Source organism: Nyctereutes procyonoides, unplaced genomic scaffold, assembly GCF_905146905.1.
Source record: "Nyctereutes procyonoides isolate TBG_1078 unplaced genomic scaffold, NYPRO_anot_genome, whole genome shotgun sequence".
In the NCBI taxonomy this organism is placed as follows: domain Eukaryota; kingdom Metazoa; phylum Chordata; class Mammalia; order Carnivora; family Canidae; genus Nyctereutes; species Nyctereutes procyonoides.
Window position 1 is genome coordinate 9,833,753 of NW_026575036.1, and position 14,472 is coordinate 9,848,224.

General features: G+C 34.8%; 2 protein-coding genes across 5 annotated transcripts in view; one reads left to right on the forward strand and one right to left on the reverse strand.

Moving 5' to 3' along the window:
• The window catches only part of IRAG2 (inositol 1,4,5-triphosphate receptor associated 2), a 126,493-nt gene extending 118,952 nt beyond the window's left edge, over window positions 1–7,541 (forward strand). Inside the window, 7 exon segments of the mRNA XM_055318836.1 lie at window positions 902–1,049; window positions 1,972–2,015; window positions 3,913–3,975; window positions 4,093–4,139; window positions 4,421–4,522; window positions 6,478–6,585; window positions 7,285–7,541. Of these exon segments, the coding sequence (XP_055174811.1) occupies window positions 902–1,049; window positions 1,972–2,015; window positions 3,913–3,975; window positions 4,093–4,139; window positions 4,421–4,522; window positions 6,478–6,585; window positions 7,285–7,528 (756 nt within the window). The 3' untranslated portion in view covers window positions 7,529–7,541.
• A 452-nt stretch (window positions 7,542–7,993) lies between these two features.
• DNAI7 (dynein axonemal intermediate chain 7) overlaps window positions 7,994–14,472 on the reverse strand; it is a 65,800-nt gene continuing 59,321 nt past the window's right edge. For 3 of the 4 annotated variants that reach the window (XM_055318839.1, XM_055318838.1, XM_055318837.1), the window contains 5 exons: window positions 12,816–12,972; window positions 11,696–11,910; window positions 10,570–10,737; window positions 9,021–9,134; window positions 7,994–8,294 (listed from right to left, as the gene is read on the reverse strand). In XM_055318839.1, the coding sequence (XP_055174814.1) occupies window positions 8,019–8,294; window positions 9,021–9,134; window positions 10,570–10,737; window positions 11,696–11,910; window positions 12,816–12,972 (930 nt within the window). In that variant the 3' untranslated portion in view covers window positions 7,994–8,018. The remainder of the gene's footprint in view (window positions 8,295–9,020; window positions 9,135–10,569; window positions 10,738–11,695; window positions 11,911–12,815; window positions 12,973–14,472) is intronic. The other variant, XM_055318840.1, reaches the window with a different exon arrangement.

A 14,472-nucleotide genomic window follows, 5' to 3' on the forward strand; every position in this document is an offset into this window, starting at 1 on the left:
TCGAAACTTTCCTCTGACTAGTGATGATCCACTATATAGCTGAATGGGAGCTGTATGTTGGGTGGAGAAATTTCTTGTTGGCTCTGAGCTTCACACAAACTGGGATGTTTCACTGGGATACTCTTAATGTCAGTAGTTTTGACTTTTATCTTGCTATGTTAGATTCCTCAGAGGAAAATCTTCCAACTACCTCGTTTGCAAGGATAAGCCTGGCTATCAGTGTTTGCAAGCTGGAAGGAGAAATCAGGCTATGTATCTCAGCATTCAATTATGTATACAGACTTTTGCTTAAATCTATTCTTTTCTCTACAATCCATTCACTATCAATGATCTCTTACTGCCCAATCCACAGGCTGTTTCTCTCTCTCTCTAGATATCCAACGTTGGTGGTCTTTCAGCAAAGTGATGAAGGGAAGTTGCTCAGCTGGTTTGAGTAAGGGAGATCATCTGTGGATCTAATCACTTTTTATGCAGATTTTTTTTTTTTACCATTTCTTTTGTTCATATATTTACCTTCACATTTAATTCTTTTTTTTTATTTTTTTTTCACATTTAATTCTAGAGGCACCACTAATTCCTGAGCCTGTGTGGCTTTCTGTGGTGCAGTCCAGGTTGCTTGTAGGCTTTCTTACTTTTTTTTTTTTAAGGGTTCAGCTTTTTCAGGTCTTTGTCATTCACCACTAGTTCTGCTAGTTCTTCTACTTAGCAAGCTTTCAAACTTTTGTTATATCTGCTTCTGTTCTCTTCTGTGTCTTCTTTTTTTTTAAAAAAACCTTTATTGTCATTTTGGTGAGATTTGGGGATGAAGTGAAGATAGATGCACGTGTCTAATCATCATTTTTAAACTGGATATGAAGAATAGTATTTTCAGTGTAAATTAATTCTTTTTCTTTCCTACTAGGAAAGCCGGGTTAGTAAAGCAGTTGAAGTGATGATTCAGCATGTAGAAAACCTGAAGAGAATGTATGCCAAAGAGCATGCTGAATTAGAAGAACTGAAACAAGTTCTTCTGCAAAATGAAAGGTCTTTTAACCCTCTTGAAGATGAAGGTAATAAAAGTTGAATAGGGTCAGTTTTTCTAACATTCTCTTCTCTCACTCTCTTACTAATTCTTACTATGTCTTTAGTATAAAACCCTTAGGTTAAGATTATGTTACAAATAATAACTCATTCCTGTTATTTATATAGCCCAAAGGAAAATGTTAGCTAGAAAACAGATTGCGAGACAAGAAGGATTCTTTGGTAATGACACCAAAAATTCATTAGATTGCTGAGATGAGAGAATATATTCATCCAACCTATTGAGTTGACTCTAATGTTCTCCAACTTAGGGTATGTTAGAATTGGCTCTTTCTCCACACATAAAGCATAGTAAATTAAGTTAAATGAGCCATTCTCATCAACAATGATTTTCTATTTCTTGAAGGAGGAGTGACTCTGGCTTAGTAAGCAGGCAGATGGATTAGAAAATAAGAAGACATCTGATTTTAGTTATATGTGCTGCCGAAGTGAGCCCAACACATCTGAGATCATAAAAAAAATCCCTTAAAATATAAACTTTATATAAATCCTGTAATAGTTTTATTTTAAATAATATTAACTTAAAAAAATATTAACTTTTCTGAAAAGAATATTTCAATGACCTGTTCCCTTTTCTAGAAAAAGTAATCATATTTAATAACCTTCTGATGTGTAGTTTTGGATTTATTTATTCAGCATATATTCATTTAGTGTCTCCCATGTGCTGGGGAAGCATTGCGGACATATACAGTGATGTAGAGGACGGTATTTCATCAGTTAAGATGGTAATTGTTATGAATCAACCAATAATAACTGGATATTTTTGCTGCTCAGTAGTCTCTAGGGTCTTAAATATGTTCTGACTATTGCTTTTCTTTGAAAAGATTTGAGACCATTGCAATAAATTGGTTATGTAATTCCTAAAATGTGCAAATATGTTTTTCCTTTCAGATGATTGCCAAATTAAAAAGCGTTCATCTTCTCTAAACTCCAAGGTAATTACTAATGGACTTAACAGTCTATCAAATGTTATAGAAGAGATGGTTTTAAAATGCTATTTGAAACAACAGTTTTAAATGTAAATCATATATGTTTATGTAGATATGCATGTATGTGTTTAAGTTTATGTATGTATGCTTTTGTACTTCTTTGTATATCTTTTAAGTTTTTCTGAAAGCAAGAGGAAAGCCAGATAGTTTCTCTTTCATGTAACACTGGAGTTGGAAATATGCAGTACAAAAATGGTAGAGAGGCTTCACAGAATCCACAGGGTCCAGTATTCTCTCACTGTTTCATCACCCTCAGCCCTTTGCTTCCACTTCATGGCCTAGGGTGGCTTCCTCAGTGCTGAAGGCTAAGTCCTGGTCATTACATCAAGTCACATTCTAAGAAAAAGGAAGATGTAAAAACAAGTGTTCCCTCTCCCTCTAATGAGAATTCCTAGAATTCCCAATTAACATTTCCTTTTCATTCTTGGTTGAAAATGAGACTAGAAAATCCATTTTTAATTCTAGAGTTTTGCGGCATAAATAAAAATCAAGGAGTTCTTTACCAAATAAAAAGGAGGAAAATGGGATATTGAAAGTCAACCAGCAGTTTTTGCCAGTTTGAAAATCAGGATTTCACAGAATTTTTAAGCAAGAGACTTTAAAATCATTCTATCCAAATCTCTGTCTTTCATAGATGAGGAAAATCACTTTCACAGAAGTTAAGTGACTAGTTATGATCATGTAGTGGGCAGAACCATGGTGAGAAGCCAAATTTCTCGGATTGCAATTTGAAATTCTTGATATTCAGCTAACCTATGAAATTAAATTAGGAATGTTGGTTTAATAAAAGAATTAATCTTAAGCTTCTTTAATTTCCTACATTTAATATATTTTTACTTCCTAAAGTTGTGTTTAAGAATCATATAGTAGGGCCCCCTGGGTGGCTCAGCTCTTTGTGTCTGCCTTCAGCTCAGGTCATGATCCCAGAGTCCTGGAATCAAGCCCCCATCACTGGGTTGGGGGTGGGGGGCTTACCCCACTCATGCTCTCTCTCTCCCAAAGAAATAGATAAAGTCTTTTTTTTTTTTTAGATAAATCTTTTTTTAATAAAAGAATCACCTAATAGTATACAACATTTTCCTGTGCAAATCTCAAGGCTGATAAACACATCAGTTTATCAAAATATCATATCCATCTTTAAATGTGTTAAATGGGAAAAAATGAAACCATGAAAACAAAAGCTACATATAGGTGCACATTTATCTCCTCTTGAGTTGAGAAAAGCTCAGCATAAAAGAAATGACAGCAAAAGAAGGATATATTTGGCTGCATTAACAATGAGAAAAAATTTCTTCCAGAATTATCATTAATAAAATTGATATGGGCAAAGGTCATAGTTTCCAGAGCAGATATATACGTGATTATTCAGCATTAAAAAAGTGTTCAATGTTACCAGAAAAACTAAACAAGAAACCTTATTTGACTGGCAAAAATTATACTCATCCAGTGTTGTTGTTGTTTTTTTAAAAAATTTATTTATTTATTTGTGACAGACACAGAGAGAGAGAGAGGGGGGCAGAGACACAGGCAGAGGGAGAAGCAGGCTCCATGCAGGGAGCCTGACATGGGACTCCATCCTGGGTCTCCAGGATCACACCCCGGGCTAAAGGTGGTGCTAAACAGCTGGGCCACCGGGGCTGCCCTCATCCAGGTTTTGGAGAAGGTAGAATATAAACTGGTACAATATTTCTGGAAGACACTATGGCCATAACAAAATATGTCTGCTGGTTACTCAGCAGTGGTCAGATGCAGGGATATGTATGTACAAGGGTATATATTAGTGTTGTATACAATAATAAAATACTAGTAGTTTTCTAAATGTACCTTTGGCCTCTTTGGATAGCCATCTTCTCTCCGAAGGGTGACCATTGCCTCTTTGCCCAGAAATATTGGAAATGCAGGAATGGTGAGCAAATTCTTAAGTGTTCTTTCTTAGTCAAAAGCAAATTAATTTTCATGTAACAAAAACATAAACTTCACTAAATTCATATTTCATTATTTCTTTAACATCTGAAATTTAAAGGTGGCTGGGATGGAAAATGACCGATTCAGTAGGAGGTCAAGCAGCTGGTAAGTTTAATTTTATGGTTGCTCTTTGGGAAACCTACTGCTTTGTAACTTACTGAAGTAAATGTTTGCAATAAGTAAGAAAGTAACTTTTGATTTGCACATAGTGTATGTACAATAATTATAAAATAGGTATATAACCATGAAATTTCCTGGAAGTATAATGTGAATGTGCCAAAAAAATAGAACATACAATTTTTGTATTAATTTGGGTAGTAGAAAATAAATTGATAATGGCTACAGATGTATTAATTTGACAAGTGGCTATAATCATCTTTACTTAGGCGTATTTTGGGGTCAAAGCAGAGTGAACACCGTCCCTCATTACACCGATTTATTAGCACCTATTCCTGGGCAGATGCTGAAGAAGAAAAATGTGAACTAAAGTAGGTGAAGTTTGGTGTGTGTGTGTGTGTGTGTGTGTGTGTGTGTGTGTGTGTGTGTTAACTTGATGTGAGCTGGGAAATAGTGGGGATCACTTTTACTCTATGGAAATGAGACATTGCTACATTATTAAAAAGATAATTAAAACTTTTATAAACTGTAAAGCATTATATAAATGTTATTGCAAAACATATGCACTCCTGTAGCACTCAAAACTGCAGGGTTTGAGGTCTTAAGTTAGAAGACCCTGAAGTGTGCCAGAATTGTGAATATTATTTTTTTCCTCTATAAGTATCTGGTCATCAAGGAGAAAGGTCAGTAAAGAGCCATAGAAGAAACGTCCATCCACTTAGATTAAAAAGCAAAACATGAATTATATAGGTATATATGTAATATATGTGTATTGTATATGCATCTATCTACTCTTTATGTAAATGAACAGTAGGGGAAACAAAACTCTATATTGCTATACTTCATAGCAACAGGTAGAGGGCAGCGGAGGAGGGACATGAAGAAATGTGGCCTCTAAGTCCTTGAATGACATTGGAAAAATTGTTTATTTGGTCTCAGTTTCCTCATCTAGAGAGATTTTAATGAAACGATTTTATGTTCATTTTATACATGTTCATTACCTGCCTACTATGTGGTAGGTACTAAACTCAATCCTAAGGGGTATAAAGATGAATGAGACATAGTGCCTACTCTCAGGTTTTTGTTTTTAAAATAATCCTGGGAGCCCACTGCATGTGTCAAAACTCTTTTCAGTTAACATAATGGATTTTTCTGATCTGGGTTAAAAAAAAATCAATTTTTCTTCAAAAGATTAAAATCTATTTTTTGCTTTTTGTTAGTATGGTAAGATTTCTATTGAGAAGTCTTAGTGAACCAAAGATTGAAATCTTGAGAATCTTACAAGAATTTTTGTAAGGCCTTGTTTATATTTATTTATTTTTTTAGATTTTATTTATTTTAGAGAGCGATACAAGCAAGCTGGGGAAAGAGCAGAGGGAGAGGGACAAGCAGACACCCACTTCGCATGGAGCTGGCCACCAGGCTGGATCCTAGGACCCTAAGATCATGACCTGAACTAAAATCAAGAGTCAGTCATTCAACCGACCATACATACCACCAAGGGACCCATGTTTCCCTTAAAAACTAAAACCAGACAAACACATTCCCTTTAGATGTCCAAGAAGAAAAGAAAAAAACAACTTTGAGAAACAGCTGCCTTTGGTAATAGTGACGGCATTATGAGCCTGGAATTTCAAAATTCAAATCCAACTAGGAACTTATCAATGAACATGATAATGAAACAAGTTTTGTTCAGGTTAAAGACAAGATGATTTTATTTAAAATATATTTGCTCCAATTTCTATTTCCCAGCTCATTAAATATTAATTTTAGCTAGCATTGTACTGAATGTATTGTTATAAACACTTTTAAAATTAAGATTTTTAAAGAAGAAATGACACTTTGATATTACTCCAGTTTAGCATAAAATCCACTGTTAATAATTTTGTGGTAGAAGGAAAAAAATTTTACCACATGTTTAATAAGAAAATACAGAGCAAGAAATATTCACCTTTGTTTTTTAAAGCATAGTAACTATACACAAGCAGAGAAAGAAATCACAGGTTAATAACACTGGTTAATTATGGAGTGGTGATAACTGACTAACTTCTACATGGTCTTTGTAAATTTTTCCTTTTTATTTATCCTTTGGCTAGTATCTCAACTTCCTACAACAAACATTTTTCTATATAGCAAGTTTTTAAAATTAAATTTCCATAAATAAAAGATGAGTGATTTGAATTTTAGAATTAGATATATAGCAAATCTTTCTAAAGCAAAACAAATAGTTGTAAGCCTCTTTAGTAATACAATAAAATTTAGCAATATTTTATAAATAGTATATTATCCATAGTTTCAAATATTTAAAAATAATACTTATTTACAGAACTAAAGATGACTCAGAACTCCCTGGAGAAGAAATAGTAGAAAGGACAAGAAAGCCAAGTCTTTCTGAAAAGAGAAATAATCCATCAAAATGGGATGGCTCTTCAATGTAAGTTGTCTGCTTGCTAATGATACCATTTTTATGGAATGGAAAAGATGAGGCAGGGTTAAGTTTAAGATAAAAAACAAACTTCACATAGTCTACAGGAGTTATCCCTGAACCTGTGACAGGTCACAGTTTAGGTTCTAGAGCCAGATGGCATAGTTCATCCACTTTTGAGCATCAATTTCTTCATCTAGAAGATAGGGATGATAGTAGTAGCATGTGTAAAATGCTAAGACTTATAAGTTTTTCTTGTGGGTGTTTCTAAAAATAGTTTAAATATTTCAATAGAGCAAAAATTCAGGTTATGGTGAGAAATAAGTGACACACACACACACACACACACACACACACACACACACCATACTCTACCCATTAAATAACATTTTTGTTTCTACTGTAGGGATTTAAGTTGCCTTACCTGATTGAAACAATGAGATAAATACTCAAATATAATACCTGAGTCACCCAATTTTCAGATCATCACCATTGCATTTAAGTCTAAATCATTTCTCTAATTCTAAAAATTATTGGGGGGGGGGGGCGGCGCAAATTGTGGCCCAAACCAAGAGAGCAGATCATTACATAGCTTATCACAAGGCAATGTTTGTGGTATGTAGGGCAGATCGATGACTTGACTGATATTGCTGGCAATATTCTTTAATATTGCTATTAACAAATTCTGAATTTGTATTTTCCTTATAGTTATGACACAATAGCTTCCTGGGCAACAAATCTCACGACTTCCATCACAAAAGCAAATAAGGCACTCTGGTTTTCTGTTGCATTCATCGTACTGTTTGCAGCTTTGATGAGCTTCCTCACAGGACGATTTTTCCAAAAGTCTGTGGATGCTGCTCCCACACCAGATGGGGACTCCTGGATGTCTCTAGAACAAATCTTGTGGCCATTCACCAGACTCCAACACAATGGACCACCACCAGTGTGACTACAGCATATCTTACTGTGTGTGTGTGTCTTGATTTTTAAAGTTTCAGTATCTGAACTTCGTAAATTAAGTCATTTTTAGTTGGGAAATTATAGCTTAGAACCAGAGGGTCTCAGAAGGACCGTAAGATATTTTATACTCCCTCTTTCTGTGATTTCCTCTCTAAAACACAATGGTGAGGAAGCCTGCCTATGATCTTTTAATGAGCTTTTTTGAGGAGGAGATATATATTGTTTGTTAAAATGTATTGAAATAAAGAACCACTCAAATCTTCATAGAGTGAAAAGTGAAAGTTTCAGTAGGCTAAATATCCATAGGGAAAAAAACCTACTTTTTAAAAAATAAAATTTGAGAATAAAATGCTTATTAGATTTTAATAACGTCCTGAAATATAGTCACTCATTACATTTTATTGAAGAAATACCTGATTTTGCTCCAAGTTGCTTGATTCTTCATATTGCATAAAATTTATCAATTTTAATAGTGGGGATTAAGAATAGCTGAGTAATCTAGTGGAGAGTAGCATATAACACACAGAGTCAATAAACTGGCAGTTGGAGCTCTTGATTTTCTCCATGGCTTCTTTGGAAGCAAAATCCTTAACCATGTGATATAAAGTAGAATGAAACTCAGTTTCTTCTTTAAGGGCTTCAGAGAATGTCTCACTGTTTTCGTTGATCTTGAGCCTTTGTGCTCTGTTACCACTAAACATTAAAAGGGTCCAATTAGGATTCTGAATAGGTTCTTCAGTAAGGTATTCACTCAGCTAATGAAAAAGAAAATTAGAGAAATTCGTTAATAGTTCTTCTATTGGGTATTTTGGCAGAGTATAATTTGAATTTGGTCCCCAAAATTTCTAATGTAAAAGAAACATTCTTAGTGTTCCATTTCTTAAACCATGTTTTTATGGAGCTTATTAAAATGTATTAACTCACTCAACAGAGGTTTATTTAGTAGCTACCATGTGCCAGGGAACATTCTAGGTGCTGGGGATATAACAACGAAGGGCAAAAACATACTAACAATTGCAACAATAAAATCCCATCCTCAAAGAGCTTATTTCAAGTGGGAGAAACACACAATACACTAGTACATATGGTGGCTCGCTTATACTAAAACAATTCATCAGTCAGCTTTAAGAATGTTATCTCTTTCTTAGCAGTGCCAGAAAGTTAACTAGGAGGCCTAACCATCTCTGAGGAAAAAATCTGATTCACATAAAAAGCTTCCATTTGTTCTCCTATTGATGTAAAGAGCTAAAGGACGCTAGCCTGAAGTCAAGAGTGTTTGATACCATAATGGACAATGAAGGCATAACCTTTATATAGTTTGGTTTTATATTTTTGACAAAATAAAAGTGAAGTTTTAAAACTATTTTGAATGTTAATTTTTTTCACCTTTTCAAGAGGAGAAGCCATGGCCTACATTCATTTAACTTTGGAGTACTTACTTTTGGAGGACAAAGCATTGTTACAGATTTTACATACTATACCTTAACTATAACTTTTTTTGAAGTACATACTACATTCCACTTGCTCCAACCAAATGCAAAAGCAGAACTTAGCAGGGCCAGTTGTCGATAAGCTTTCAATTCCACCAAAGGATCCTGTCAATATAAAATAGAATTAATCATAGAGCCTCTCAACTAGTCTCCCATCTTTGGCCTCCTACGGTCACTTCTCAACACAGAAAAATACTTTTTATTTTTTATTTTTTAGAAAAATCCATTTTAAATGTAAGTCATATTACATGACTGCTAAGACTGGGCAATAGTGTTGCCTTTCTCTCAGAAGAGAAACCAAAGTCCTAACCCACAACGGCCTCTCTGATCAGATATCCACCCACCCACCCACACACACACCATTATCATCGCCTTTGCGTTTCCTTTGCTCTCTCAGCTCCACTTGGCTAAATTCCCCACTTTTGAGTTTTGCTTAGATCTAATACCTTCTCAATGAACACCCCTCCTCCAATACCCTATTTGTATGTTGCCTTAACCCCATGAGTCCTGGTCTGCCCTTTTTTCTTTTTCATAAAATATAAGATTATCTAGTATATTTTTGCCTTCTTCTGCTAGAATGTAAGCTCCACAAGGGCAGGAAACTTTTTTTATTCATTAATGGATCCTAAGCATCTAAAACAATGCCTAGAATATATGTTCAGAAAAAAAAATTCTTGAATATTCTGAGATGAAAAGTACACTACATTCAGCCTTTGTAGAGAAGCTGGCAATTGAGCCAGCTTGGTTTTTAGTAAAAACCAAAGTATTTTTTTTCTCTACACATATGTACAGTATCTCAGTGATACTATTTTCATGTGTTACATGTCTACCTAGATTATCATTTTCTGGTATATTGTAAACTTGTTTTGGGGTATAGAACTTTTCTGCCCAATACATCTTTCATGATTAGAACCTACTTTGGCTTAATTTACATATCAAATATCTACAAAACATCTGATTCAAGGAATATTCTAGGTGCCAGAAGGATCATAGGTGATGAAAGAATAATCCCCCTCCTCAAGGGACACACAGTTTAATATGGAAGGATGTTATTTAACTAAAACCTTATGAGTAACATGAAGCAGTATGCAGACAAGGATCCTCTCCCAAGAAAGAAGGAAGTGGGTTCTGTATATTGGTGGTCCTTTTATGTATTTAATTTTGCCTAATTTGTCATATTTGGGAAACTGCTGAGTCATTTACTCTTTTAAGAAATCTATATATCCAGCCTGGAAGAAGAAAGAAAATACACAAAATGCAGAGTTGCTCTACCTACCTTTGCACTAAACTGACCAGCTGTGGATAATGCTCCATTTGTCAATATGAAGATCATTCTATAGACTTACTTTCTTGGGGAGGATTATTAAACTTGAAAGAACCCTGGATTTCTGGTCTTGTTGTTTATTCCTTCCTAACTATAATTCTGTATAAGTGAATATAGAAAACCTAAATAAAACACATCTGAAGAGTTATGGAACATTTAATACTTGCTAACATTCTAAATATCTATAACATTAAATTTGGAAAGATTTGTTCTTACCTTATAATTTATAATAACATAAAAATGAGAGTGTCCACTAGGGAAGATATTTAATCCAGTTTCTTTCAAAGCAAAAATGAAAGAAATCGGAGTCATCCATTTTCCTTCCAAAGTAGATGAATGCTTTTTGTCACTTAGTTTGATTGATGTTAACATGCAGAGGTTTTCCTAGTTTCAAGAAGAAGAAAGCAGCTTTTTACTTGTATAAGTAAATTATTACCTTATTATTCCATTTCCAGCCTTTAGGTTCCACATAATATACATATATGTATATTATGTATGTATTTTTAGCCTTATGTCCTTCTGTATTAAAAAGAATGCAAGGGGATCCCTGGGTGGTGCAGCGGTTTGGCGCCTGCCTTTGGCCCAGGGTGCGATCCTGGAGACCCGGGATCGAATCCCACATCAGGCTCCCGGTGCATGGAGCCTGCTTCTCCCTCTGCCTGTGTCTCTGCCTCTCTCTCTCTCTCTGTGTGACTATCATAAATAAATAAAAAATTAAAAAAAAAAAAAGAATGCAAGACAGGTATATTTTAGGCTAGCTCTGAGAACTCTGCCACAAAGTCTCCCTGTTATCTCACCCAGTGGGTCAAGTCTTTTTGGGCTTTATCTGAACAGTCATGGGACTAAAAGATCTCCTAGGTCTCCTCTCATTGTGAAGTATGATCTAAGAACACTGAATATTGTCACATTGAATTACAGTAGCTATTTAATAGCTATTCATGTTGCAACTTTTAAGGATAATTTTTTACATATATAAGATCTAACATAATATTGCAAAATTATCCAGTTTTAAAGTTTGCAAAATGGCAATTTGAAGGTGTACAGAGTCCAAATCTCTCATCTGGTTTTGAAGAAAAAGCCTCTTTAGAGTGGATCAAAAATTCTCTGGAAGTCACACTGCAACCAGGATTGTAGCTTTAGGGTACAAATTTGCACCTTACTTATTACATGATACTACCTATCCAAATACTATTTCATTTAGAAATTATGGCTCAAAGTATATTTTAAATATATTTATAAAAGACATTTCAATATGTAAACCACCAGTGACTGCTTTGACATACTTTTACTGTCATCAAAGCAGTTTACCTCTTTCATATGACTTACTATAACCGGGATTTACCTTAATTTGTATTTGAACTTCAGTAAATACTGTAGTCACGGTCAAAAGTACTTTATTCACACCAAGTGGTCTTAGTTCCCATGACTGGAAGGGCATATTAACATGAGTATCTTGAATCAAGGTAACAGGGCCAAACGTTTCTAGGCTGAATGTTATAAGTCTTTCTTCTGATTTATAAGAGACATTGCTGATGCCATCAGTTTGCCAATGTTTACCTTCATAATAAGGAAGAAAGTAACAGTTTCACTTTTTCTATATAAAAATAAGATGAATGAAACCACTCAACTGAAAATATGTATAAATTGATCTTTTATGTTTGGAAGAGAATCTCTACAAAAAGCCAATTTTGCTGGGAGTTTCTTCCTGTCCACAGGATCAAGTCCAAACTCCTCTGCATGGTATGTTAGGCCTTAACTTTTAAAACTATAGCAGCCTCAAGCCTATGTACATTAATTCACAAGAACAAGACTTTTTTTTACTTTTTTTTTTTTAGAACAAGACTTTTCAAAGTTGAGCCAGTCAACCCCAAATGAAGTATTTGTTAGTAATTAGTAAATCATTAGCTTGTAATTCTGCTGGTACTTCAGATTTTGTTATTTACTTATTTCACATTTTGGATAAGCAATAATTTCCCATGGTTCAACAATCAAGTTATAAAGAGGCAGAAAGCAGCTAGTGTTCCTCTATCTCAGGTCTGCCAATGGCCCACTCCCGATCTCCAGTACTTGTTTGTAATAAGATTTGCAATTTCTAAATTATTAAAGTAAATTTCAATTACCCAAATCTGAATTGTGTAGTCATTTCAGGAGAGAGTAGGTTTTTCATTTATTTGTTTTTCATGTGTTATTTTGATATTTCTGTTATTTTTTTAAAGCATGATATAAGTAATTGTTCAGAGATGATGGGAGATATAACACTTCAGGAATTAACAGTTACAAAACTATAAATAAACTCTAATCTCTATTCATTTCCATCAAGAGCAAACAAAGACTCCAGAATTGCCACAGGAATGTGAAGATTAGAAATTCAGAGTTTACACACTGTATTTTCTGTTTTAAGGATTTGTGTTATAGCTCTTTTCATTACATAATTATCAAAGCTGAATAACGATTTGCTGTACCTTCAGCATCCCACCTTGCAACCATAGGATCCTCAAAAAAGATTACATTCTCTTGAACCTCAAGCGTGACCTTTATGGGTGGGAAAGCATTTTCTGTTTCTACATCTTCAGTAGTTTCTGGAGGATATATGTATTTCTGCAATCCTTCTTTGAGTATCTTTTCAAAAATGACCAAAATAACATCTAGTTAGAAGCTGACTGGCAACAATTAAAGATGTAAACAATGGTGAGTAAGCTATATATAATTATTCTTTATAAGCACTGAAGATTGGCCTCATTTAACTACAGATTAACAAAATGTCACAACAAACTTAAGACATACTGATTAAGGGGTAAAATCACTAAATCTGAATTACAGAATTTTCTTATGGTCCAGGTTCTATGCTGGGACTTACTCATTATCTTATTCCTCCAAGGAATACTACAAGACATATATTTAACAGAGATAGCTAGAACTTAGAGAAATCAAATAATTTGCCAAAGATTACAAATGACTTCAAGGAGGCATCACAACTCAAAAACAGAGCTATAGGACCCCAAATACCATTTTCTAATACCTTGGTTAGGGTGTGTAGGTAAAGAGAGAAAGGAGTAGTATTAGCAAACTTCTGAGAAGTGTAGAAATGAATGGATGAAAGTAAATTAAAAATCATCACGTTGGTACACCTTAAACTTATACAATGCTTTATGTCAATTATATCTCAATAAAGCTGGGAAGAGAAAGTAAATTAAGCCAACAGCAGCTATCTCTGGGATCAGGGAGATTTGTCTATTATCTGAACATAGCAGGAAAGGATCTAGGGAGGGAGAAGTAGGGAAGATTAAGAATAGTACAAAACAGGAAAAACAGAGAATTGGTAGAAACTCTAGAGGAGGTGGGAGATTATTGAAAAGAGACTTGAATAAAAGGAAGAAGACTTCTGTTGCAGAAGAGAAAAACAAGTGTAAAGGAGGATACTTTGGGCTCAAGTGGAGAATATGAAATGGTGATATCAGGACACCAACAAAATTCAAGAACAGATCTTTGAATGAATTCTTGGAAACCCCAGCTCTGGCTGGGCCCTTTCTATGGATAAAGACTTTTGAAAGCCTACCTTCACCAAAGGGATGCCTTTCTTGGACTCCCCATTGTCCTTCAAGTAACCGTGGGATAGGAAAAGCTGATTCAAACAGATTGTTTAAAGATACAGATGCAGTGAAACGCCGGGACACCTGCACCCTGATGTTTATAGCAGCAATGTCCACAATAGCCAAACTGTGGAAGGAGCCTCAGTCCATCGAAAGATAAATGGATAAAGAAGATGTGGTATATGTATACCATGGAATATTACTCAGCCATTAGAAATGACAAATACCCACCATTTGCTTCCACGTGGATGGAACTGGAGGGTATTATGCTAAGTGAAATAAGTCAATTGGAGAAGGACAAACATTATATGGTCCCATTCATTTGGGGAATATAAAAAATAGTGAAAGGGAATAAAGGGGAAAGGAGAAAAAAATGAGTGGGAAATATCAGAAAGGGAGACAGAACATGAGAGACTCCTAACTCTGGGAAACGAACAAGGGGTGGTAGAAAGGGAGGTGAGCAGGGGGTGGGGGTGACTGGGTGACAGGCACTGAGGGGGGCACTTGATGGGATGAGCTCTATGTTGGC